Genomic DNA, 25,805 nt, shown 5'->3' with positions numbered 1-25,805 from the left:
CAAACGACTAAGAATGATGCTCAAAATGAAGCCAGTTTTGGTTTGAAGGGGAGTGTTGAAGTTGCAAACCAAAACATTTATTGCAATTGTTGTGACTGTTTATCTTCCAAAGCTTAGCAACACTTCCCATAAGATGCTTTTTGGAAGATGAAATTCTTTGTATATTTTCTAGGAACATTAAGTGTTAGAAGCTCCTAACAGGGGTAGTTTTGTCTTTTTACCCTACATTCAAAAGCCTATAAATAGGCACCTTGTATCTGGTTGTAAAAAGCAAGTGAAGAAGCAACAGTGAATAGCAAGAACTGTGAGAAGTTTGCAGCAGCAAAAAAACTGTTTAAAAAATTAAGTTTTTCTTCTCTGTCTTCCTTCTACATCATATATCTGAGTTGTGCTAAGGCTTTGTAAAGCCCAAAAACTTTTCTTATCTTGAAGCAAAGAAAAGATCTGGCTTATACGGCCAACACACACACCCCACACACTCACACTAGTGGAATTTCACCACCTATGGGTACTCGAACCCTTGACCGGGAGTTGAAACTCCTGAGAGTCTACCACCCAAGCAAGAGTAAGGACCCATCTTCTCCTTTTTTTCTGCTTGAGTCCTCCTTAACTGTTTTGTGGGAGTGTTGGTTGGTTATCAAGCTAGTTGTACTGCTCGCCTACTAGCCGCGGCCTATTTGGGGTGGCCACTGCAGATGTTGAATATTGCAATTGTCTGCTTGAGAGCCATTGTGACTGATGGAGCTGGGATGAGGTTGTGTTGGTCTGTTAGCTAGTGTCCGTGGTTTTGTGGTGGTTTTCTAAAAGCTGCATCTATCTTTAGGGTTACGGTGTGGACCCGTTTTCTTATAATTTATTTTTGTGCTGGTTGGTTATATGATAAGCGAAAGGTGTTTTGTATCACTCTCCTAAATAATGTAGGACTACTATTGTCAAATCATCAAAGTTACAGGTGGTGAACTACCTCGGAAAAAAAAAAAAAAAAAAAACTATAAGCTGAAATTAATTCATCGACCATTACAACCACTTCCAAAGCATCCAAACCATTCATCATGAAGGACCGATCCTTCTCTAGCCATCCGTGATATAATGAGAATGTACCATGTGAGCCACACAATCTTACTAACGATGTTCCAATCCATATATCAAACAACCAAACCCAAATCCTTATTCTGCAGTGAGAGAGGGAGGGAAAGAGAGGTGATCAACCACTATTATTTCATAGGGGTGAGATGACCACTTCATGGATAACTAGGCCACTCTTCCCGCTTCCTCGCCATATTTCATAAAGGCCGAAGTTCAACCTCTCGTTGGATTCTATGTCTGCGTCCGTCAGTTCAAAAGTGTGATCTTGATCTGGGATGTGAAATTGGACATCCGGATCCCTACCACTCAGCTCAGCGCCCTTCCAATTAAAGCCGTTCCTCCCAATCTTGGCCATCACGTATACAGGGCTGTCGGACCAACCGTACGCATTCGGTTTCAAGCTAACAGTGAAGCTGATCTTATTTTTCCCAGGACTTAGTTTATTGAGCTCGATTGAACCGCTCACTTCAAACCAATTCACCCCTTGAACCTCCGCTGGGTCATTTTCACTGCAAAAATGAAATGAGAGAAAATCACCAGTATCACATTTCAATCCATATCAGATAATCACCAATAAAATCTAATGAATGTAGAAAAACATGTGTGCTTATCCAACAAGCCTGATAGGCTAGGCTGCACAATAATCTAATATCAAAGCCACTTATTAGCATTGATATATCACCATTGTCTAGATACTGAGGGTTGAGAGATGCTAAAGTTACACATAGGCTCAAGAGAAGGTGGCCCACCTTCTATTTGAGTGGTTCACATGGTAATTGGACAACCCATGGATAAAATTTTACTTTTTCTACTTGGGCCTACCTTCACATGGCCGATCACTGTTTATGTGGATAAGACTAATGATTTGGATTTGAGCATATTTATAGTGGGCCACACTTGAAGAGCGGCGGCGGGGATCTTCCACAAGTGTACTACATGTCCCATGAACCACCTTACTAATTTGTCTTTGCTCAAAAATTACCTTAGCTTTTCTCAGAAAGAGTTTTCTTTTCTTTTTTTCTTTTTAAAAATAAAAAAAATAAAAAAAAAAATCATCAGTGATACAATGACACCATGGCGAATGAGTTTCGGAGAATGGTTTCCGCGGGGCAGTGAAGATGGGTTTGGATGCGATGGTGGGATCTATCCATGTACAAGAGGCTTCTAGATCAATGGCCATCAATGGATAACTCTGATACCATGTAAAGTTGGAAAAATTTTCTGTGTTTTTCATTGATAATAGAATGAGTACATATAGAACATTACCGCCTATTTTAGGCAATGCCTAATCTATGATTATGCTTAAGATGGGAGGGATTTAGCTGTTCAAGATCTAATCGGACAGAATAAGATGCATGCTAATATTACTTCATGGGCCATGATAAATGTGGGGCCCATAGTTGGGTCTTCCTGACCTCTGTTCCATTGGGCCACGCAATGATTACCGGGAGGTCTAGATGCCCCAAAAATTTCCTAGATTGAAAGATGACAGATTGTTTGATCATTAACCCTTAGTTGTATCTGGACGTACCATTGTTGTAAATTTTTTGTTCAACGTCTCATTTTTAGACCCAGTAATGAATGGACTAAGATGGGCTTAAAACGCATCTGCCCATATATCAACTGGGAACTAATTTAGGCCCAGTAGCAGTTTAATAGGCTTGACCCGTGGCCGAAGAGATCCACTGTTGGGCCACTACTAAGGCTGAAAAAGCCCAGATGGCCCATTAACAGATCTGAAACTTGGAGAAAATAATTCTTGGGGAACCCAACATCGGCATAGCTCAACAGAACAACGGCCCTGATCGACGTACATTGGGCCCCACCTGCAAGGGTCCTCTTACCTTTGAGGTAATTGCCAATGGCTGCGTCCCCATATGATATCAAGCGATATGGGTTTGATCACGTACGGGCCATCTCCCTGCGGTCACATGAACAGAAACAACTCTTAAGCAAGTGTCTTCACACGTGTGGCTTCAATATGATCGTGGCTAAATTTTTGTTAGCATACGTGTGTCTGTGTAGGCCAATGTGCTTGTATGTGTAGGGCTCTAATACCATATCAAACAATCATTTTCTCTAAAAACTCAAGCTATTAGAAGATGGTATATCAATGTATATCAAGGGACTTCAATATGAATGGCTAAATTATGTTAGTATTAGAGAATATTGTCTTTTATATAGTTAATTTTGTAGACCATCATATAATTTTCGGAGTATTTTACTAATATAAATAGAGGGAAGGAAGATGAGAATTCCTAATCTATCCACACTTACCTCTAATTGTAGAATTTTTACATTGTGGGATATATTTTTATAAATTGGATCACAAACGTGTCCATTTGACAAATACAAGATGTTATGGAATAAAAATTCTCATTCAATTGCTTAAATAATTAATATATATTTAAAATACAAGATATTACTACTAAAATTAACTAGATTGAACCATACGTAACTTAATGATCGGGTTCAAAATGGTGGACCTGGATTGGGACCTAACTAGATGGGTTTTTATAGGTGGTCCAAAGTGATGGAGAAAATCTGAACCCCACCTGATTCAAAATGGGTATGAGAAATTGGAACTAACTCAGTTAAAAATTGTCCTTTGAAACCCAGACTGATTGTAAAGGGCGTGGCTTTGGTGGGTGGGATTGCCGATTGTGGGGCCTATTGTGCTGTACACGACTACACCCTGATCCATAGCTCAAGTGGCAGACTGAGTGAAGATACCTTGTTTCAACACTGAGGTCAAAAAAATCAGCATTGAAAACTCATTTCAGGGCACGATCCAAAAAATGAAGCGGATCCAAATCTCAGATGGACCGTCGTACAGAGTCGTAATTGAGTATTAAAAACTTCATATGGGCCACAAAAGCTTTGGATCAAGATGATATTTGGCCTCTTCATCCAAGTCTTTGTGACCTTATTAACATGTTGGATGACAAATAAACATTCCAGTGGAATCCAAAGTTTACAATGGTGGAGATTCAATCATGATTGTTTCCTATGGTGTGGTTTGCCTAAGATTTGGGTCAGCTTCATTTTTAGGATCATGCCTTAAAATGAGCTGTCAAAATGTTGGATGTGTTAGATTTTCTAAATTGCGGAATTATGCGAAAGATCTCGTTGTGCATAGAATATAGGGACCAAAAAGTAAAGAGGACTTACCTATTTGAGATGCCATCTTTGAAGAAATAGAATACCAAGATCTTCCTCTCCTTACACCCAAATATAGAGAATAGATGGGATTAGTTTTTTCTATAGTGGATTTGGGGACCCTACCTTATTATATAGGTAGTGGGGTGAAGAGAGTTTGAAACCCATCACAACTCTCTTCGCATGGCTCCACGCATTAGAATCCTAGTAATATTCAAACAGCTACTTGCGTACTGTAACTATAGCATTCCAACCCCTTATGCATACTAATCCGAAACCACAACACAGTCGAGTCCACTGGTTTACCCTATCATATTATCCAACCTTTAGGACAATCCAGACCATTGATCAATAAGGCCCATCTTATAGAGATCTTACATTCTCCTACTTAGGCCATATTAATTAATGTCAATGATTGATCTTTTGAAATTTCTTTTGAAAATTTGTTTTGATTTTGTGAAAACATCCAAATGGTTAACCAATGCAATTGTTGGATAATACGAGTAATGCTATTCAATCTGGTCCATCAAGACTGTCAGCATCGAATCACGGTAGTCATCAAAACATTTAATCTAAACGAAGTGAGACTAAGCGCGGTCACAAATACTATCAATCTTAACAACATAGATCAAGGACTAGGAAATGTTGTCTAAGGATTACACATGTAGTATAACAATGTGTGTCTATCCTTACGAGGTCCTGAAGCTTTCAAATGTCTCCAACGAGACATGACTTTAGTTCTACTTATTCAAAATTTGCACATACTTATAGAGAAGTAGAAATAACTTTATATCAAAATCATCAAACTTTATCAAATAAGATCTCTTGAATGTCTATAAAAATCTAAACACTCTCAACTCCCGCTAACTGAAAATATCTATGGGATTAATGATTCTCATGGACGTAACATGCTCCTGAAATGGCTTGATAGGGAGTCCTTTAGTGATTAGATCTGTAATCATCTGTTTAGTGCCGATGAACTCCACAGACACTTGACGATTCTGAACTCTTTCCTTTTACAACAAGGTACTTGATGTCGATAAGTCTCAACCTTAATGAATGTTTGTTGTTACTATAAAAGAAAATCATGGTTGAATTATCATAAAATATTCTCAGCGATTTCGAGATGTGCTCTAGTACCCACAAACAAGAGAAGAAACGTTTCAACTATAATACCTGATTAGATGCCTCGTGACAGTCAATGAATTTAGCTTCCATGGTGGATGAGGCTGTAGTAGACTGTTTTACGCTTTTTCAAGACAGATCCTTCAACCATCATGAAGATGTATCCTAAGGTGGATTTCTTAGTGTCAACGTAGGCTGCAAAATCTGTGTCTGAATATTCAATCAACTCCAAGTGATAAGATCTTCTGTATGTGAGTTTGAAGTTCTTCGTTCTCTGTAGATATCGCAACACTTTCTTTACAGCTATCCAATGTTGCATTCTTAGATTAGATATGCATCTACCAAACATTTCAACAAAAAATGCAATATCTAGTCTCATAAAAACTTGAGCATACATGATGCTCACTACTACTAATGTGTACGGAAATTCTTTCATTCGATTCTTTTTTAAATCATTCTTTGGATACTAGAATAGGCCAAATTTGTCGCCCTTTATAATAGACGACTGTCCAGAAGCATAATTTTGCATATCATACCTTTCAAGTACTCTAGTAATATAAGCCCTCTGTGACAGGCTGAGCAGTCCACATGATCTGTCTCGGTGAATCTCAATGCCAATAACATAAGATGCATCACCAAGATCCTTCATTTCAAATCTTTGAGATAAGAATTTTTTGGTATCGCTCAACATCCTAATGTCATTGCTAGCCAACAAAATGTCATCAACATACAAAATCATTATAATGAACTTACTCCTATTGATTTTAATGTAAATACATTCATCTGCGGTATTTTCTACAAAACCATATGAGGAAATTACTTCATAAAACTTTATATACCACTGACGTGATGCCCGTTTCAACCCATAGATGGATTTCTTTAGTTTATAAATCAAATGTTCTAAGTTATAGGCTACAAAACTTTCGGGTTGTAATATGTATACATTCTCATTCAGATCCTCATTGAAAAATGTTGTCTTTACATCCATTTGATGTAACTCTAAGTCCATATGAGCTACAAGAGCCATTATAATTCTAAATAAGTCTTTCTTAGATACTGGTGAGAAAGTCTTCTTAAAGTCAATGCCCTCATGCTAATTAAAATACTTGGCAACAAGTCTAGTTTTATATCTTTCGACATTACCCTTAGAGTTTCACTTGGTTTTAAATATCCATTTACAATCAATCGGCCTTATTCCAGAGGGTAACTCAACAATATCTCATACTTTATCGTCTCTCATGGATTTCAACTCATCTTTCATGGCATCAAACCAACGAGAAGGATCAACACTTTGTTTGACTTGTGTAAATGATTTAGGATCATTTTCCACCCCTATGTCAAAATCGTGCTCCTGTAAGTATATGATGTAATCGTCTCGATTTACAGGCCTTCTCAGTCTTTCAGATCTTCTCAATGTTCAGCTTGTTAGGTGTGATTATGATTTTGATTTTTCTCATCAGTGGGTTGCACATGAGGTACAACATGGTATTATGCAGTGACTGCAGGGTCGACTGCAGCATTTATATCCACGTGATCTTGAGTGAATACGACTAGAGTCACGATCCTTTGCTCCTCAAATACAAAGTTTCTAATGTCCGTGCTCCTAATTTTTTCAGTGTCCTCAATGAATCTGGCAATTTCAGTCTCAACAATCCCGATAAAGTCGGAAGGACAGTAGAATCGATAGCCCTTTGACCTTTCTGGATAACTAATAAAGAAACAGCTTATAGTTCTATAATCGAGCTTCTTTTCATGCGGGTTATAAATTTTGGCCTTAGCTGGACAACCCCAAACATGTAGATATCGGATACTTGGTTTTCTCTCATTTCACAACTCAAAAGGGGTTTTGCTTACTGCCTTACTAGGGACCCTGTTAAGAATATGAACTGCAGTTTTGATCGCATCACCCTATAGAGATTTTGGCATTGTCGAATTGCTAAACATACTTTGCACCATATCTATAAGGGTGCGATTACGCCTTTCAGCCACACTATTCTGTTTTGGAGTACCGGCATAGTGCACTGGGCGACAATGCCACAATCTTGTAAGTATCTAGCGAATGGCCTTGGATTGCGTTCTGATTCATCATATTTATCATAATATTCACCACAACGGTCAAATCTGACAGCGTTAATCCCTTTATCGAGTTGATTTTCAACTTCGGCCTTATAGATTTTAAAAGCATCCAAGGCATTCGATTTCTCACTGATAAGGTAGAGGTACCCGAAACGAGAGTAGTCATCTATAAATGTAATAAAATATGTATCCACTCTAGGAAGTTATAGGGAATGGTCCACAAATGTCCGTATGTATCACCTCTAAGAGTCCTACCTTCCTTATTGCACCTTTCTTTCTAATTCTGGTCTGTTTTCCCTTTATGTAATCAATGCACACTTTATAATCTGGTAAGTCAAGAGAATGAACAATTCTTTCTTGTACAAGTCTGTCTAATCTCTAACGAGGTATATGACACAACGTCTGTGTCACAACATGGAGAAATTCTTATAATCTAGTCTTCGTTTGAATCCTGCTTTATTTCTATACAAGTCATTAACATAATAGACGTGTGAGGCAATCAAGTCTAACTGGTATAGGTTATTTACCATAGAGTCGATATCAACTTTAATCGAATTGAAGTAAATGCTAAATCCCTTATTCTCAAATTGAAATGAATATCCTAATTTATCCAAACCAGAAATAAAAACTAAATTACGCCTTATAGAAGACACACAAAATGTATCTACTAAATCCAAAAAATAACCAAACTCTAACTTAAGCCTATAGACTCCAATTGCCTCTACGTTGACCTTGACACCATTGCCTACATATATTAAACACTCTGCATCAATTGGTGGCCTAGCCTGTAATAATTCATGCATAGAAGTACATGTGTGAATAGTAGTTCTCGAATCTATCCACCAGGAATTCACTGACACATCGGTCAGATTACATTCAAAACAGACAAAAACAGAATGATTACCTTTCTTTATGAGCCATTTCTTATACTTTTCGCAGTCTTTCTTTTAATGGCCCGCCTTTTTGCAAAAGAAGCATTTACTGCTTTTAGCCCATTTGCAGTTCGATCCATTTTCAGATTGATTCTCATTGTTTCCTAAGAATCTATTATTAGAACCTTGGTTCCTTTTTCTTTTCCCCTTTTGCCCATGCCCATGCCCTTGTCCTTAGGTCACTATATTTATATTTTGTACTATGCCTGACTCCTAATCCTATCCTCATCTTAAACGCATTGAGAAATCAGTTCGTCCAATGTCCACATGTCCCTTTGAGTGGTATAGTTTACAAGGAACGTACTATATTGAAGAGGTAGGTTATTCATGATCAAGTGAATCAGATAATCATCAGTAAGTACAAGGCCTAGAGAGCAGATCTTAGAAACAACTTCGATTTGCTTTATAAGACATTCATAGATTATAACATTCTACCTGCATATACTAAACAAATCCTTAAAATTTTTTATTAATTAACTTATAATATCACTTAATGACCATTAGCACTTAATGTTAGTTTATACAGGGGTGGTACCAGTAAAGATCCGCACAAGTCCATTTAATCAACCGTATGAAGCCAACGAATCCGCCCGATCATTTGAACATCAAGTGTAGCCCCATGATTTACTCACATAGGACCCAAATCTAACCAACCCATCGCTAACCAATCAAGACAATTATGACCAAATTAAAGATCTAATCGAAGCCGAATCAGATAAGGCCCGGATCTTGGCTAATAGACCAAATCAACTCCGTTACTCTTTTAGCCTAAAACCGACGGTTTAGAGTAATCATGACTAAATCTCCACTTTCACTAGCTATAAATAGGCCACACTATGAACATAGTTAATCCAAACCCTAATCATTGCTCACGAGAAATTTCAATACCTAATTCATTCCAGAAATGGCTCGATTTCCCGAACAAGCTCTAGATCACTCGTTAGTAGGCCACTAGTTCCAAAATTATATCCGTCTTACTGGGCTTGACGTCCATCGCAGGAATCGGACTGGGGAACGGTCTAGAACCGCTCAACTTGAGCCAAAGAACGAGTGCATGAGAAGTGCAAATACCCTAAAGGAAGAAGCTGAAACTTAAGTGAATTGGGTCGTCCACTCTTATGCAAAGTTGAGAGTTTTGGACCGTCGGTTTGCAACCAAACTTCACACATGGAGTAAGGATATTTTCCTACTCATATCCGTATAGCCGAGGCCCCGATCGACCATCGGTGACCGTTAAACAGACTTCCAATCATATCCGTTGATTGGCACATCCAAATGGCGGGCCGATCATATCCATACGTAGATCATCATTAGGGCTAACTATCCTACGGTGTATATCGACTTGTACACCCCATAGTGGGCCCTAGAGCTTAGAAAGACCCTCTCATAGGTCTAGTATAGTAAAAACCTAGCCCTTGGGGCCATTTACACCAAATCTGGCATTATAAAAGGGCTTCATTTGGGCACCCCTTCTCCACATACGATTTTGCCCTAGAGAAAAGAAAGAGAGAAAGAGAAAAGAGAGAAAAGGGAGAAAGAAGAAAGGAAGAAGAGAGGAAGGGAGAGTGAAGAAGGGAGAGAGTGTTTGTGTGGGTGAGGGAAATCTTGTTGCTTGTTGGGTTGATATTTCCTCAACTAAACTGGTGACTATTACAAAACGTTCACCAAACCCACCCATGCCAAGAAGCAGAGGTAATAATGGTATATTCTCTCTTCAATAGAGCAACCTAGTGTAGATTTCTAGGCATTAATGTTGTCTTTCTTGATTTTGATTTAGGAATTGACGGTTTACCCAAATCCCCAAACCCTAAGATCTCAAAGAATGAAAATCTCCTATTAAGGTGCGGACTATTAACCTTAGGTGGCCTAGCACCAATTGTAGTATGAGTCTGATGATTTTGTTGTTTGGATGGTGCATTTAGAGAATCTAGGGGAAAACCTAGGAATTGTTGGGTTGTTTGGAATTGTATGGAATTGTATGTCATGTTGATTTTCTCATATGATGTTGTTCTTGCCTCTCACATGATTTGGTACGAATTGATGATCTCATGTTTATGTCTTGTTTGGTTTTCTTCACATGATGTTGCCCTATAGCATATATGCCTTATTAATCCTTGTGTAAATTGGCTCTATGAGATGTAGGAAGTGCTTAACTTCCTCACCAACCCACACAACACACCTGCACCTTTATTCATGATATTGTTAGCCTCTCTTACTAGGAAATTCTTAATTGTATGTTGAGCAGTATAAGAACATGATGTTGTTTATGCTAGTTGATAATTCTGTTGTTGGCATATTATGAATCACCACCCACACCCTTGGGTTGGTCAGGAATACGAGGAGAGCGAAGGCGACCCCGTTGGTAGGACTGTCTTGAAGCTAAACCCATGGATTTGGGCGAGTGCGTGTGAGCAAGAGTAGTTAGACTACATGGGTCGCTCGTACCCGATATCGTTCTGCCACGTACTTGCCTGAACTCATGCGTTCTAGTCTATTGGCTGACCAACCTTGTTTTGTTAACCCTGTTTGATCATACATGTATGGAACCTAGCACACCCTACAACCGCTGTAGCCTATCGATAACCACCTGAAGCTGATCCACCGTCTCGTGGGCCCGGCATGGTGGAATGAGACACTGTGTTCGAGCTGTCGGCCTACGCTGGAGTAATGAACCTCCCCGTAGTGACCACGAGCGATCCCAGTTCTGAGCACTCCCCATGTGCTTGAAGTCAAGGATGGGGGAACCCGACGTGATCAAGGATCGCGATGCCCTGGCCTCGCGTGTTGAAGGGCCTTGACATCGCAACTAGTTGAGGCATTGATATGTGGGGTGTATCAGATTTTCCAACCTACTGGATAAATGTACTTAACTAAGAACTCGGCTAACACGATCACATTGCATCGCACTAGTTAGGGTGGCGACTCGGTAGTCGAGGTCGCTCTGAGGGAGTGTTGGTCACACGCGATCATTAGATGGAATCACTCGAGGGAGTGTTATAGCGAGGGCATGCATCATATCATCCGTCATGCATGTGCATTAATAAGATTAGTTAGGTGTTTATGAATTATTACTTTTCATTAAATTTAAATTATAACTAATGCTTGTTACAACTTAAGACTAATAGCACCCACTAAGTTGATCATTCACTCCCACTCTGGGACGTTGTTTTAAAACACCAATCAGACTCTCCCGTAGATGCAAGTGACGCAGAGTACAAAGAGCCTAACGGCGCGAGCCTTGACAAGGAGGATGAGTTATCTTACTTCCAGCTAATGGGTGGCTCTCCATTGGCTTGATAGGCAGGACTCGGATCGCTGAGCAGTGGGCTCAACTCTATTCTTTTTGGACATATCATTCTTTTTTTTTGTGATTTTTGTTGAGTAACGCCTTGTGCGACCCATTTATATTTTTGAACCTGTATATATACTAGATCTCTTTCATTTCAGTAGACTTGTGTGGTTGTGCTTCATATTCCAGAAAATTCCAGGTCGTACAATTAAACCCGATTAAACGTAAACTAATAAAAAAATCGGTTATAAGTAACACCCCAGAACTTGGGAGTCGAGTGTATGCACGACCCCCAATTTCCAGGGCATTACATGGATATTTCCTTTTCCGTCATAGGATAAGCGGGTTAATTTATTTAAAAGAAAACTTACTTCATTTTTATTTGATTTCTTGAATCGGTTTCTCATTTTGGTTTAAAAAACTTTGATGATTTATAAATCGAATATTTTATGATTTTTAGGCATGTTTCATTCGATCTAAACCATGCCTCGTAACGATTAATCTCTTATTCAGGGGCATCATCCGATGATTTAGGAGGTTCTGGTTTCATTAGGGCAAGGTCTAATTGAAGGCAACCCAGGAAAACTTCAATGGATTCCTTCTAATGAGCATAATTAGATCCAGTTAAGGCAGGAACGTGATGCGTATGAGTTGGAATTAAGATTGAAATAAAAAAAAGGAAATATTTACTCCCATTAGTGCATTATTTCATAAATAGAAACAATTATTATGCGAAGTTAACTAATTCAGTTGCTGAGGAGGGCATCAACCGAATTATCTAGGATGAAGATGGGCTCAACCATCACATCCTGGTGAGGATCTGTTACATCATTATCATTCTTCCTGTGGGAAGTAATGACAATATACTAGCGATCCTCATGAACATGAAGCTAAGCGATGCCAATTATGTAAATCTGAGATCTTAATACTTGTGGGTAAAAACTCCACCCGTTCATGTCCCTGTCAAATGGTGATAATTTGTGTTTTCACCATCATCTGCATGGATCCTGAACGCAACTGTATGCAATCCTCTAAATCCCCAAAAAACACAAGTTTGTACTTGTAAAAATTTTCACCGATTAAGGTCACTATGGTGGCTAACACAATCGAATCTAATTCTACAAATAGGGACTTAGGATCGCGATTATAATCCTGCCCTTAATGGATTATATCTAAATTAGTTTGATGTGGTTCATAAGGTGGTCGGTATTGATCATTAGAAAATAGAGGGACCATAGAGAGAAACAGACGGATATGTTTCGCTCTCCATGTTTCAATGGCCAATATCAACTACTAAAGGATGAGTGATGGGCCATAATTCAGCTGAATCAAGACTTATAATGATCTAGACATTATTAATGAGCTGTGTGGTTCAGTTCTTATCATTTACACGATGTATGTTCAGCACCGAACGATCTAGATGAATGGTTAGATCCATTTACTTAAGTCCTCAAGACTTTGGTCCATGATCTACATTCTACATCCTGTGGATGAGACAATATATGAACATACTTGAATAGAAGTAAATATACGGCCATGACAAGAATTGGCCCTATGAAGACTTCTGAACAAAGCCCACTAAAGAGACATTTAAAATTATGATTTATACGGCGTAGTGGTTCCAGAGTCAGAATCAACAGGCCCATGATCAGACGGATGTAAAAGTGGATCATGCAGACCCATATCATGCAAATAGATCCGAATACCCGAATCGGATCCACGGACCCGGGTAATTAAAAGTGGACCCATACCCAAACCATACCCGTAATCGGGTCTTTATCCTTGTTTAAACGAAAAGAGGTAGGATAGGTCCCGACTGCAAAAAGGAAGAAGGCCCCGGGTTTCAGATGCAGATGCCGATCTAGGTCTTCCCTCAAGACCAGCGATGGAGTGCTGGAATGGAGGAGATGATCTAAGTCCTGTCCATAGCAACCACTCCATAGATTCCGGTGGCACACGATCCTCATGATCGGCCAGATAGGGTGCCGGTGCCAGCGATGGGGTTGTTAGAACCGCCAACCCACCGGAAATAGTGGAGAAGAACCAGCGAAACGAGGATGGAAGAGAGGGAAGGCCAAGAGTAGACGAGTTAACGACTACCGACAATTGTGCCACTCCATCAATGCCAGCACAAGCAGCGGCAGAGATACTAAGGTTAGTGGCTGATCTCATATTCAGGGATTTGAAAATCCCTAATAGCTAATATGGTCATGGGGTTTAGAAATATGAATTCCCCAATCCAGAATTTGGGTTTTGGAATTCCAAATCTCGATTTATGGATTTCAAATCCCTAATCTTGGGATAGAAATCTCTAATTTCTCTGATTTGGGATTCAATTCTAAAATCCCTAATATGGAATTTAGGATTCGAAATCCCTAATGGATGGATCTAGATTTGGGGTTATAGATCTGAAATCCCTAATTCTGGATTTGGGATTCGAAATCCCTAATCGACATCTGGATTAGGGGATCTGGATGCGGAATCCCTAATTAATAGATTTAGGGTTTCGAAAATCCCAATATATCTGAAATTCTCAATTTAAAAAAACACAAAAAAAAATAAAATAAAATAAAAATAAAAAATAAAAAGTGCTCACAATATGGGCATATGAAGTATCTTATATCTGGATTCGAAGAAGAATTAGTAGATGGGATTAGTTTTTTCTACATTGGTGTAGTATCGAGGACCCAACCTTATTATATAGGTAGTGGGGTGAAGAGAGTTTGAAACCCATCACAACTCTTTTCCCGGCTCCACACATTAGAATCCTAGTAGTATTCAAACAGCTACCTGCCTACTGCAGCTATAGCATTTCAACCCCTTACGCATGTTAATTCGAAATCACAGCGCAGTGGGTCACTAGTTTACCCCATCATATTATCCAACCTTTAGGACAATTCAGTTCGTTGATCAATAAGCCCATATTATAGAGATCTTACAGGAGGGTGTGAATTTAAGGCACCGTACATCACTGTGAGCCCCACAGCCAGGGGTCCCACCCACCTGATCCACACCCAATTGTGAAATGGATTTGAATTTTAAGTTTGGTTTACTCCAGCCCAAACCCAGCCCAGCCATTGACAGTTATAACCGACAACTGTATCATAATTTGTGGTACAGAATTGCCTATCCAGCTATAGGAACCGAGTACCATAAAAAGGAAGTTGGCCATGACGACCAACGTTCTCGAAAATCAGAATGATCAGCTCATTAGGTGGGCCACACCTATATGTAGAGTAAGACATCGATTGTCCACTTATTCCAACGGTGTGGCTGACCTGATTAGCAGACCTTTTGGTGTAGGTGAGGCTGACGTCCTATACAAGTGGCATGTGAGAGAAACCGTGGTGCCGTGCCACAAGTTATGGTATCATGCCTGTAGGTGTTCGGACTATCAGTTGCATATGTAATTATGTAACACCTTGGATTTTTGACAACTTGCGAATTAGATGTCATTGTACATTACATTTGATTTCTCAATTTGAGTGCATGTTTGTATATGTATTCGCAGGTGTGTGGGACCAAAAGTGATTTTGGGTCCACCAAAACTACCCAAACCGATCGGGTAAAAGTTGTGAATTTTGGAGAAGCTTAGGACCGAACCCTTGGGTTTGCTCAACTTTGAGCATAGCAATGTGCGCGTTAAGACTGCCTTAGTTGACGTAATCGAGTCCATAGAAACTTCGATTCATCCAGGTCTATGCTAGGAGCACCTAGGTGGGTTGATCAGAGTAAAAGAGAGAAAATTCTAAGTTGGAAATTCAAATAAAGTAAACGTGAAGGGTTTTGGAAGAAAGAGAGTCGGGGTCAACCCTCATAATGTCCGATCGACCCCAAGTGCCAAATGAGTTGTCCAAGTTTTGGACAGCGGGATCCGATCAACCCTAACTTGACTCGGTTGACCTCGTATAACTAGACAAGGGGACCCGGTTGACCACAGGCCATTGGAAAAAGGGACCTAGTCCACCCTATCAGGACCCGGTCGACCCCAGACTGCTGGACAACAATGGTCAGTTGTGGACAGCAGTAGACAACTTAAGTGCTCTAATTTCAAAAATACGTATCTCTATCAATACAACTCCAATTTATGTGATTTAAAAGCCATATTGAAGCTTGATGAGTCTATTTTTATTAAAATAATAATAATAATAATTTAAATTAAAATGAGGTTGATTTTAAGACGTTTTGGAAACTGTACAAAAAATCATTAGTTTCAGACAGCTGACACATCTAAAATTTTTGAAATTTTCATAGATGTTGAAATGGATTGAAATTTGGTAGGGCTAAAGTACACTTGATAATGAATTATTAAAAAAATTATAAAAATAAATCAGTGACTAAAATTTTTTTAAAAAAAATGTTACAAGTAATAGACTTGTTGAAACTGAAAATTTCTGTAACTGCATGTGGTCGATAGACCAAATGTATCCTTTTCATCTTAGAGTTTTAGTAGTCGGTGTCTCCTTAGAAATTTCTTTTAATTATATCAGGAATCATCTTATGTGATTAATTAAAATTTTCTATTTTTAGTTATTTTATTATTTTAAGAAATTTCCAGTTTATTTGAATTAGGACTCTTGATTATAGTGATTAGAGCCGAATCATCATTTTTGCTAATTGTGAAAAGTACACGTCGTGAACTTAGCCAATCCAAACCCTAGTTGTTGTGCAAGAAATATCTCGCAACCCAATTCATTATAGAAATGTCATAATTAATCAAACTAGCTCTATGCCGCTTGTTAGTAAGTCGCTAGTAGAGCTAGGAAGAATCTGACCCGATTCGATCCAATCCTGCCGGGTCGGATCAAGGAGGCCCACTCAGATCTGACCGTACATCGTGTCAAATTCAGATCAGTGGCCAATCTGGACCGATCCGATTCAGGATCCGATCCGAGTCGCACAACGTTCATTTAACACAGTCTCCTGTAATGTTGTTCACTTGAGATTGGGATATACCTCTTTTTTTAATACCATAAAATGATCTAGAAAAATAGATGGACGGCATGGATGAAATAAATACATCATGGTAGGGTCCACAGACCAGCCAGGGGGGTAGTCAATCCGTCTCCTCTCAGGTGTATTGACGTGATAGAACCATCAAGTGATTCGAGACTCCCGAGTCCTGATGCCTCTATTGACCTGACATAAGAAGCGGATTGGTAAGTGTACCATGCACCAGCTGTTATTGACGTCAGCAAGTTTTATGGGTCTTATCATGAGGTATGTGTTATATATCCAAACCGTCCATCCATTTGGCGGGCTCGTCTTAAGGCTTGAGCCGAAAAATAAGACAGATCTAAAGATCAAGTGGACCACACTGCAAAAAGCAGTTGGGGGTTGAACGTTTACCATGAAATGCTTCAACAAGATGAAACTCATACTGTTAGAACTCTTATGTGTAAATTAATAAGTGATATTGATATACGTTAGATTGTATCGATATACATTGAATTGTACTGATTCGTATATATGTTCGATTGATGTACTCTATTGTTGTATTAAGTGGTAGTGCAATTTATTTATGTATTTAATAATATGATTTGTAGTTGTGTGGATCGAGTCATGTAAAATGTTAAGTGAATGACCCACTTTGGGTTAGCTATCCCGAACTTGTACGGTTGATCGAGTGTGAACACAAACGACTGGTAGTAGTTGGAGCTACAAGGGATGCTTCGCACCCAATACCAGTCGAGGGTCTCCGGTTGTCAATCAGATCAGTCCAATGCATGACCCAAACAATCTTATGTTTAATGATTGTATAACATTTAAAGAAATTTATGATACCATTATTACCATTAAATTAAGTTCATTCATAACCATTAGTGCATTACGATCCCATAAAGTCTCATGAACCGGGCATAGTCGTATGAGACACTGTATCCTAACTATTGGCCTATGCTGGGGTGACATGACTATTACATAGGTAAAATATTACGTGGCAAGCCGCCGTGTTTGTAAAACATTGGATGACAAGCCTTCTCATAGTGACCATCAAACACTGATGATTGTCAAGATCCTATTATGTTGTTAATGGTTTAATTTGTGTGCCATCTCCATATTTAGGGTTTGGGTGACGACCTTCACCCTAGTAGTGACTGTCCTTAGACAACAAGCCTTAATATTAACACAATTGAGTTGTATGTATTATTGGGTGATAAACCCAAAGTTGGATAAGGGGACACTGGTGAAGGTTCGCTACGTGCCACCATGAGTTACATGAATCCATTTAGCGATTATTGATAAAATGGGGGTATTTTAGATTTGCTAACCTATTGTTTGAATCGAAAACAATTACTTGGCTAATCATACATATCATTACATTGTTGGGTTATGTTGTGGGCTAACCATTACCTATATGTTAACGTCATCGATAGCAATAGCGTTGATATGGAAAGTTTATGACTGTTGTGTTCTCGGGCATTAATCATGTTAAACATTGTTGGGTTGTGCTATGGGCCAACCATTGTGCATATTATCATGTTATCTATGCATTTAACTAATTAACTTAGGAATTGTTTGTTTAGTAATGCTATCATTGCCTATACTTAATTGCATCGATAACATGTGTAATTTAGAAAATGAAACCACCGAGTTAGCTTACTCAGTCACACTTGGGATAATGTTTTAAAACACAACCAGGATATACTATTTACACAGGTACCACGGAGACTAACACATTAGAAGAGATATAGTTGACCATGTTGATGGTGTCCCGTACTTCCAGTTAATGTATGGGCAAGCTTGGGTAGAGTGCCTCACCTTTCTCCTTTTTGTACATTTTGGGGATCTGTATATTTGGAGTCCCTAGCTTGGTGAATTTCGTTAGTTGTTTTGTAAAATGTTTATTATGGCTTGTATAGTCCCCTTTTGGGCGGACACCACTTTAAGAATTATACATTTTGAATATTAGCCACCTATTTCTGGGCTTGGTTAACTCTGCTTAACTTTTGATGCCACCAATTTAATGTTAATCTTATTATTGATCATAGATGAATGTTAACCAGACTGTTCGGGCACGTGGGAACTCCCCGACATTCATTTTTTATAGGTTCACACCCGAGAACTCATGATCAGAGTCTTCATACTCGAGTACTGATTTTCGAGACATGACAGATTAACTCTCATCCAATATGCATCACCCCATTGACCAGAGCTATACCTGAGCATGACTTGGCTACAACCCTAGAACTGGCAATGTGGGTGAGACCCAACTTAGGAGCCCACCTCAATGAATGCATTGTATATCTAGGTTCATATGTTTTTCCAACTTATTTTAAGCCAGTCTCAAAAATAAAGTAGAAATATGAAGCAAATAAAAATTTCAGGTGGACCACACCACAGGAAACAATGATTATTGATCATTAGGCTACAAAAGTTGTATCATGCTGATATTTGTTTTTTTTTTTTTTTTTCCTATCATCTTGGTTATTTTTGGACATTATCAACAGGTTGGATGGTCAATGAGCATTTTGGCGGCAGCTAGAAAGTTTTTAATGACTACTGTTTCCTGTAATGTGGTCCATCCAATTTGTATCTACTTCATTTTCGGGACCCTATCCTTAAATAAGTTGGAAAAATAGATGCACCGCATAGATATACAATGAATGGATCTGAGGTGAGTCCTACGGTCAACGATTCACAGTCAGCCGAGAGCGGAGTAGGTGAGACACAGGCCTCACCCTAGACCGTGCGGCCCTTATTGCGGGGTTACTGTGGGGCCCACCTTGATGAATGTATCATGTATCCACACTGTTCATCCATTTTTCTAGATCCTTTAGCGCATCAATGAGACCATACCATAAGAAACTGTGGTGATCAACATCCCACCGTTAAAACTCCGTAGGACGCACCTTAATGTTGCTATACTGTTTATTTACCATCCAATCTATTGATTGGTCACATAAGCCTGGATGAAGGGAAAAAACAAATATGAGCTTGATCCAAAACTTTCGTGGGCCATTAATAGTTAATCACTACTGTTCTCATGGTATGGTCCATCTAATGATTGGAAACCTGCTTATTTTTGGAATAATGCCCTAAAATGATATGGAAAAATGTATGGACGGCGTGGATGCATTCTACATACATCAAGGTGGGCCCCACGGTAACACTATGGTAAGGGCTGCACTGATCCTCGGTAGGGGTGTACATTGAGTCGAACCAAGTCGAGTTGGCCTCAGCTCAACTCGGCTCGGCCACTAGATGACCTCAGCTTGAACTTGGCTTGGCTTGGTCCTCAAGCCTGACTGGCCAGCTCAGCTCAGTTCAGTTAACAGCTCAGGCCAGCTTGAGCTGAGTTCACCATTGCAGCATTTTCACAAACACCTGGACTGCACCTTCAAAATCTCACTGTACTTGAGACAACAGCAATGGTTTTACAGGTATTTTATCAAACACCTTCTCAGCAACATAAAAATCAAGAAAAAAAAAGGGTGTTGCTCTCATATACATACCTTCCTTGCCACCAGCCATACTTCTTTGAGTAAATTCATCAAACACTTATGAGCAACATCAATATCAAAGTAACCGAGTCACCAAACTGGTTTGATCCAAGTTGGATTCGAGCTGGGTTTGATTTGAGTCGAGCTCGTACTCATTTTCGAGCTCAAAAAATCAGCTCGACTTGGCTCGAACTCAACTTCGAACCGAGTCAAATCAAGCTTTTTCGAGTGGAGCCGAGATAGCTCGGTTCGTGTACACCTCTAATCCTGGGTGAGCCGGCGTCTCACCTAATCCGCTCACGTCGCAGCGAAGTCGCGCTCCATTGGGTCAGCATGCAGATATAGGCAGATGATCGTAGCCATCCATCTTCGGGGTGCGATTGTGTGCCGCCAGAATTAAATAGGCAATCCTGTCATCATGTTTAGTAGACCGATGCATAGAAGATAGATGGTGCCGATCATCTGACCACCTCTGCATGTGGACCCATGAGCCGAGGGATGGATGAGCACGAGCTGCCATGAAGGGCACACTGTAGGGGGCTGCTACGTGCTAACATGGTGCATTTGTACGATATCTGTGCCATTCGCCGTGTGGGGACCACATCCAACACGGTCCAAGACAAAAATCTGGCAGGTCCATTCATCAGGTGGGCGGCGCATGCGTGGCAAAATCTGACAGCTTGACAAAACACGATCAACGACCCATAGTCAGCATACTCGTGCGGCCTGAGGCATGAGTGGACAAGCTTGGGCCTGTTTGGGAGCGTGGATCTGGAACCCCCTGGATTCGCAACCCCCAGGATTGGCAATCCTCTCGGTGTGTTTGGTACCCTTGAGTGTGAATCAACTTTAATTCAAAAATACCTATACATGGTATATTCACGGGGGTTTGAATTTAATTACTAAATCAACTTTAATATCCCCAATTAGTGAGATATATAATTTTTGACACTATGGTTGTGATAAGCCCGCTAAAATATATGTTTTGCCTAAAAGTGATGAAATTCCAAGTCTCAGATGGACCGCAAGCACAAGATCATGTCTGAGTGACTAACCAACAATTTTTAATCATTGATTGATATGGACAATGTTTGGACGGTGCTAGACAATATTTGGACGGTGCTGATCTACATGAACAATGTTTGGACGGTGCTGATCATCGTTAGTGGGCCATGTGCTCAGTAGAATGATAGTGTACAGTGACATACATTTATACCTGCAACTATTCAAATGATTTTAGGTGTAATCTAAGCTCTCACCTTGGATTACAAACCCCCTCAAAGAGGGGATTGGAAACCCCCTGGATTGGCAATCCCCAGTTGCTTTATGCTGCCAAACAACCATGGGGGTTTGAAACCCCCTCTAATCCTCTCCAATCCCCTCCAATCCAAGGTGCCAAACGACCCCTTAGTCTCGGTATAGGCATGTCCAATGTGGCCCAACGTGATGAACGGGTCAGATCTTCTTCATGCGTGTCATCTTAGCAGGTGTGCTGCCATGGATATCGACAGTGGTGGTTCATCAAGGGCAAGATAAACGGTTGGATGGTTACCTTTGGGGGCAGGTAATCGGGGTTTCCTTTGTAGTGAGAACCCATGGAGAAATATGAAGATTCACGTTCACGAGTGGAATGCGCTTCGCCTTTTCTCTAGGAGAGGGACATGCAACGAAGGAACGGCTGCAGTGCATCAATATGGATGAGAATCAGGTCCCAGGGAATAAAAGATAAAACTGCAAAATCTACTCACCTTAGGAGAAACAGAGGTGGATGGGGACCGACAGATGTATGTGTTTCATCCATGCCGTCTATCCATTTTTAACGGATTATTTTAACCCATGAGCCAAAAAAATTAGGCAGATTCAAGGCTCAAATGGGCTACAGCGTGGAAACAGTGGAGATTGAAGGTCTACCGTTGAAAACTTATTGTAAGGCCACAAAAGCTTTTGATTAAGATGATATTTGTGTTTTCTATTCTTTCTATTCATCCAGGTCTATGTGACCTTATGAACAGGTTGGATGGCAAATAAACATCACCGTGGCCTAAAAAGGTTTCAACAATTGTCTAATTATCTCTGGCCACTTGAGCCTTGAATCTCTCCTTTTCAAGTTTTTTATATAGTCTAATAAGGCCATGCCTTAGCCCTGATCAGACGGAGATTTCCTGGGAATTGCTTCTTAGAAAGTTCCATCACTGGGATGCTAGGTGGGGGCCACCATGATGTTTCTGGAAAATCTACTCAATCCATCTGTTTTTCCGTATTATTTTAGGACATGAGATCAAAAATCAGGTGGATCCAAAACTCAATTGGGCTGCCTGAGAAGGAACAGAGGAAACTCAGCAACTACCATTTAAACATCCGCATGGCCACAGAAGTTTCGTATCAGGCCAACTATTTTGTGATTTCACTTCATTCTAGTGGGAATGAACTTATAAACAGTTTGGATGGAATATAAACATCAAGATGGAGCCCAGAAAAGTTTCAACTGTAGGAAACTCTTTCTACAGGTTTCCTTCTTCCATGGCCGCCTTGAGTGATCCACCTGATTTTTAGTCTCAGGTTCTAAAATGATCTGAAAAAAAAACTGATGGACGGGCTGAGAAAGCCTCAGCATGGTAAGAACTAAGGGCAGCATGCAAAAAAAAAAAAAAAAAGAGTGAGATGATGAAAGGTTGTAATAAGCTAGTAATATCACTTACCCAAGGTGGCCGAGAGAAGTCCAGGCTCAGAAGCTGAACTAAGAAGTGCCTTTTCTTCGGATGCTGCGGTGGTTGTGGTAGATAAATCTCAAAACCTGATAATGCATTTGGCCTTGAAGAAGCAATAATTGAAGGGATGCCAAGGTCAAAAAGCTGCACTGTACTGAGTCAGTATGATGCTGACAGACATGACACATCATTAGCTGTACTCCGTGACACCCGGGACACCCAGCCCATGGCTCGTGGTCCGTACTCTATGGGCCCATGATGTATGTATTTCATCCATCCCATTCATTCATTTTTAAAAATTATTTTAGCGCTTTATTCTAAAAACGAGAGAGATTGGATATCATCATTTAAATTCTCCTAAAGCCCATTGTACCGTTTATTTGGCATCCAATATGTTGATTAGTTCATAAAGACCCAAATGAAGAGAAAAAAACAAATATCAGCTTTATCCAATACTTGTATGACCACCGAAAAGTTTTTAATGGTCAATGTTCATTTAACACTTTCATGTAACGTGGTTCACTTGAGATTGGAATATACTTCATTTTTTTTTTTGTAATATCATGAAATGATATAGAAAAATAGATGGACGTCATGGATGAAACACATACATCATGGTGGGGCCCACATAGCATCGACCACCAGCCATTGGCTGGTGGTAGGGAGAATAGCCAATCCGTCTTCGTAGTTACGACCAGTGTTTTAAATATCGACGATATCAGCCGTTATATCTTGTATCCCACCTGTGCGATACAATACATACAAGTAGTGGGATATATCCCGCATGTTCGATCCAATAAGCATTTTTTATTTTTGATCCTTTTTTTTTTCTTTTGTAAATCATGTTAAATCAATGTCTATCATGGATTGGAAGCTTCGCTTTCGAGATTTGGAGGACATGAGCCCAGTTGCGAAAAATTGAAAAAAAAAAAAAAACAAAATTTCCCAATTTCACACAAATCAGTTGCAATCATTGTGTCTAAACATAAAATCAAACATATAACCTAATCTAGTGATTTTTTTTTTTTTACTTTTGAATGTATTGCTTGTGTTTCCACACGTCGTCTTACATTTATAAATTATATGAATAGACTTTGAATATACTTGCATCAATTCAGTTAGACAACACATGATTAAGACTTCATACAAAGAAAACTTACTATGCACACCTATTTTTTATAATGTTTTGATTTATAAGTGTGCATTGATGTCTTTTTAAACAATCGTTGAAGTTTCATTGAAAGATATGACCAATTTCCCAATGTTTCCCCATGTTTCCAACAACAACGATACATTATGCGATACAACCAACATATCCTATGCGATAACCGATATGTATCCGTATCTCAAGGGTGTGATATGTAACACGATACCGATATTTCGGACACTGGATACGATTTGTCAACAATTGAAGTCAACGATGCACACGTCGAAATCTGAGTTGATTATCATGAAGTGGGTTTGATGATGATAGGTGGGTTGGAAGGTTGCAATGGAGCTGGCAGATAGAATTTTGATCAATGGTCCGTATTAAATGTACTTTCATGGCCAACAGTTAGATGAAAATAGTACGGGTCCGTATTAAATGTACTTTCATGGCCAATCGTTAGATGAAAATAGTACAGGTCCGTATGAAATGTACTTTCATGGCCAACCGTTAGATGAAACTAGTACGAAGACAATGGCTAACTTGGATCTTTTACATTGATAACTAATGGATAACTTGGATCTATCACATTGGTAACTTTGTAGGTAGAGTTGTACATGAACCAAGTTTAGCTGGGTTGAGTTGTCCGAGTCTACTCGAAAAAGCTTGATCCAACTCAACCTGAAATTGAGTTTGAGCTGAGTCAAGTTGATTTTTTGAGATTCAGGTAGACCCAGCTTAACTCAGCTCGGAGCTTTACTCGGTTCAATTCGATTCAACTCGCATCAAGTTCACTTAATATAAATATTTTGTAAATATTTATATATTTAAATGAGTTATATATATATATATATATATATATATATATATATATATATATATATATATATATATATATATATATATATAAAACCTTAAAACCTAGACTCAAATTTGACTCGAAAGATTGAATTTGAACTCGGCTCAAGCTAGCATGAGCCAAGTTGAGCTGACCAATCAAGCTTGCAGATCGAGCCAAGTTGAGTTGGAGCTAAGGAAGCCTGTTTGCCGACCCGAGTCAAGCTGGACTCTTTTGGTGCACTTCTGCTCTCGCACATTCATTTATATATATTTTTTAATATGTCACACACCACCGACTTGACTGGTCCGGGTGCATGTCGCTCCTAGACATGCTCATCTACACTGTTTTCCATTTGGTCATATCATTTTAGAGCATGAGTTCAAAAATAAGTCATATCCAAAGCTCAAGTGAACCACACTAGAAATAGCAGTGGGACAATGATTCTCACTGTTAAAACATTAATACAACCCAAAGTGACAATTATTTTCCATCCAATCTATTCATGAGGACACAAAAACATGGGTGGAGAGGAATAAGTATTAAATTGATCCAAAACTTTCGTGACCCCAAAAGAATTTCACTGGTAGACGTTCAGTCCATATGCTTTTTACAGTGTGGTCCACTCTTTGTATTTATTTATTTATTTATTTTTGGCTCAAGCCTAATGGCAAGTTGTTAAAATGCACGGATAGTTTGGATATAACAGATTACCTATACACCATCTAGGTCGGTGGTGTGTGGTACATCAGCACCATGATGTATGTGTCCTATCCATGCAATCCAATCATTTTCCTAGACTTTCATACAATGAGCCCAAACTTTGAGCTGATACAAATCTCATATGGACCACACCATAAGAAAGTTGTGGTTGAACACTCACCATTAAGAGCTTCATAAGGCTTGCAAAAGTTCTGGATTAAATTAATATTCATGATTTTACTTCCTCCACCAGTGTGTGGCCTAATACGAATAAAAATTACAGTAAGCCTTGGGAAGTTTTT

The 25,805-nt window shown here is 39.4% G+C and overlaps 1 protein-coding gene across 1 annotated transcript; it reads right to left on the bottom strand.

Moving 5' to 3' along the window:
- Positions 1-992: 992 nt before the first annotated feature.
- Positions 993-23,602, bottom strand: LOC131219970 (protein PHLOEM PROTEIN 2-LIKE A9-like). Its single transcript, XM_058214950.1, has 5 exons — positions 23,580-23,602; positions 22,808-22,970; positions 21,661-21,756; positions 2,931-3,007; positions 993-1,595 (listed from the first exon to the last, which is right to left on the bottom strand). The coding sequence occupies exons 1-5, from the start codon at positions 23,600-23,602 to the stop codon at positions 1,220-1,222; spliced, it is 735 nt and encodes a 244-aa protein (XP_058070933.1). The 3' UTR covers positions 993-1,219.
- Between the last annotated feature and the right edge of the window lie 2,203 nt (positions 23,603-25,805).

The sequence above is a fragment of the Magnolia sinica genome, chromosome 12 (assembly GCF_029962835.1).
Source record: "Magnolia sinica isolate HGM2019 chromosome 12, MsV1, whole genome shotgun sequence".
Taxonomy (NCBI): Eukaryota; Viridiplantae; Streptophyta; class Magnoliopsida; order Magnoliales; family Magnoliaceae; genus Magnolia; species Magnolia sinica.
The sequence above is the reverse complement of the archived record's forward strand: the minus strand, read 5'-3'. Positions and strand labels throughout refer to the sequence as shown.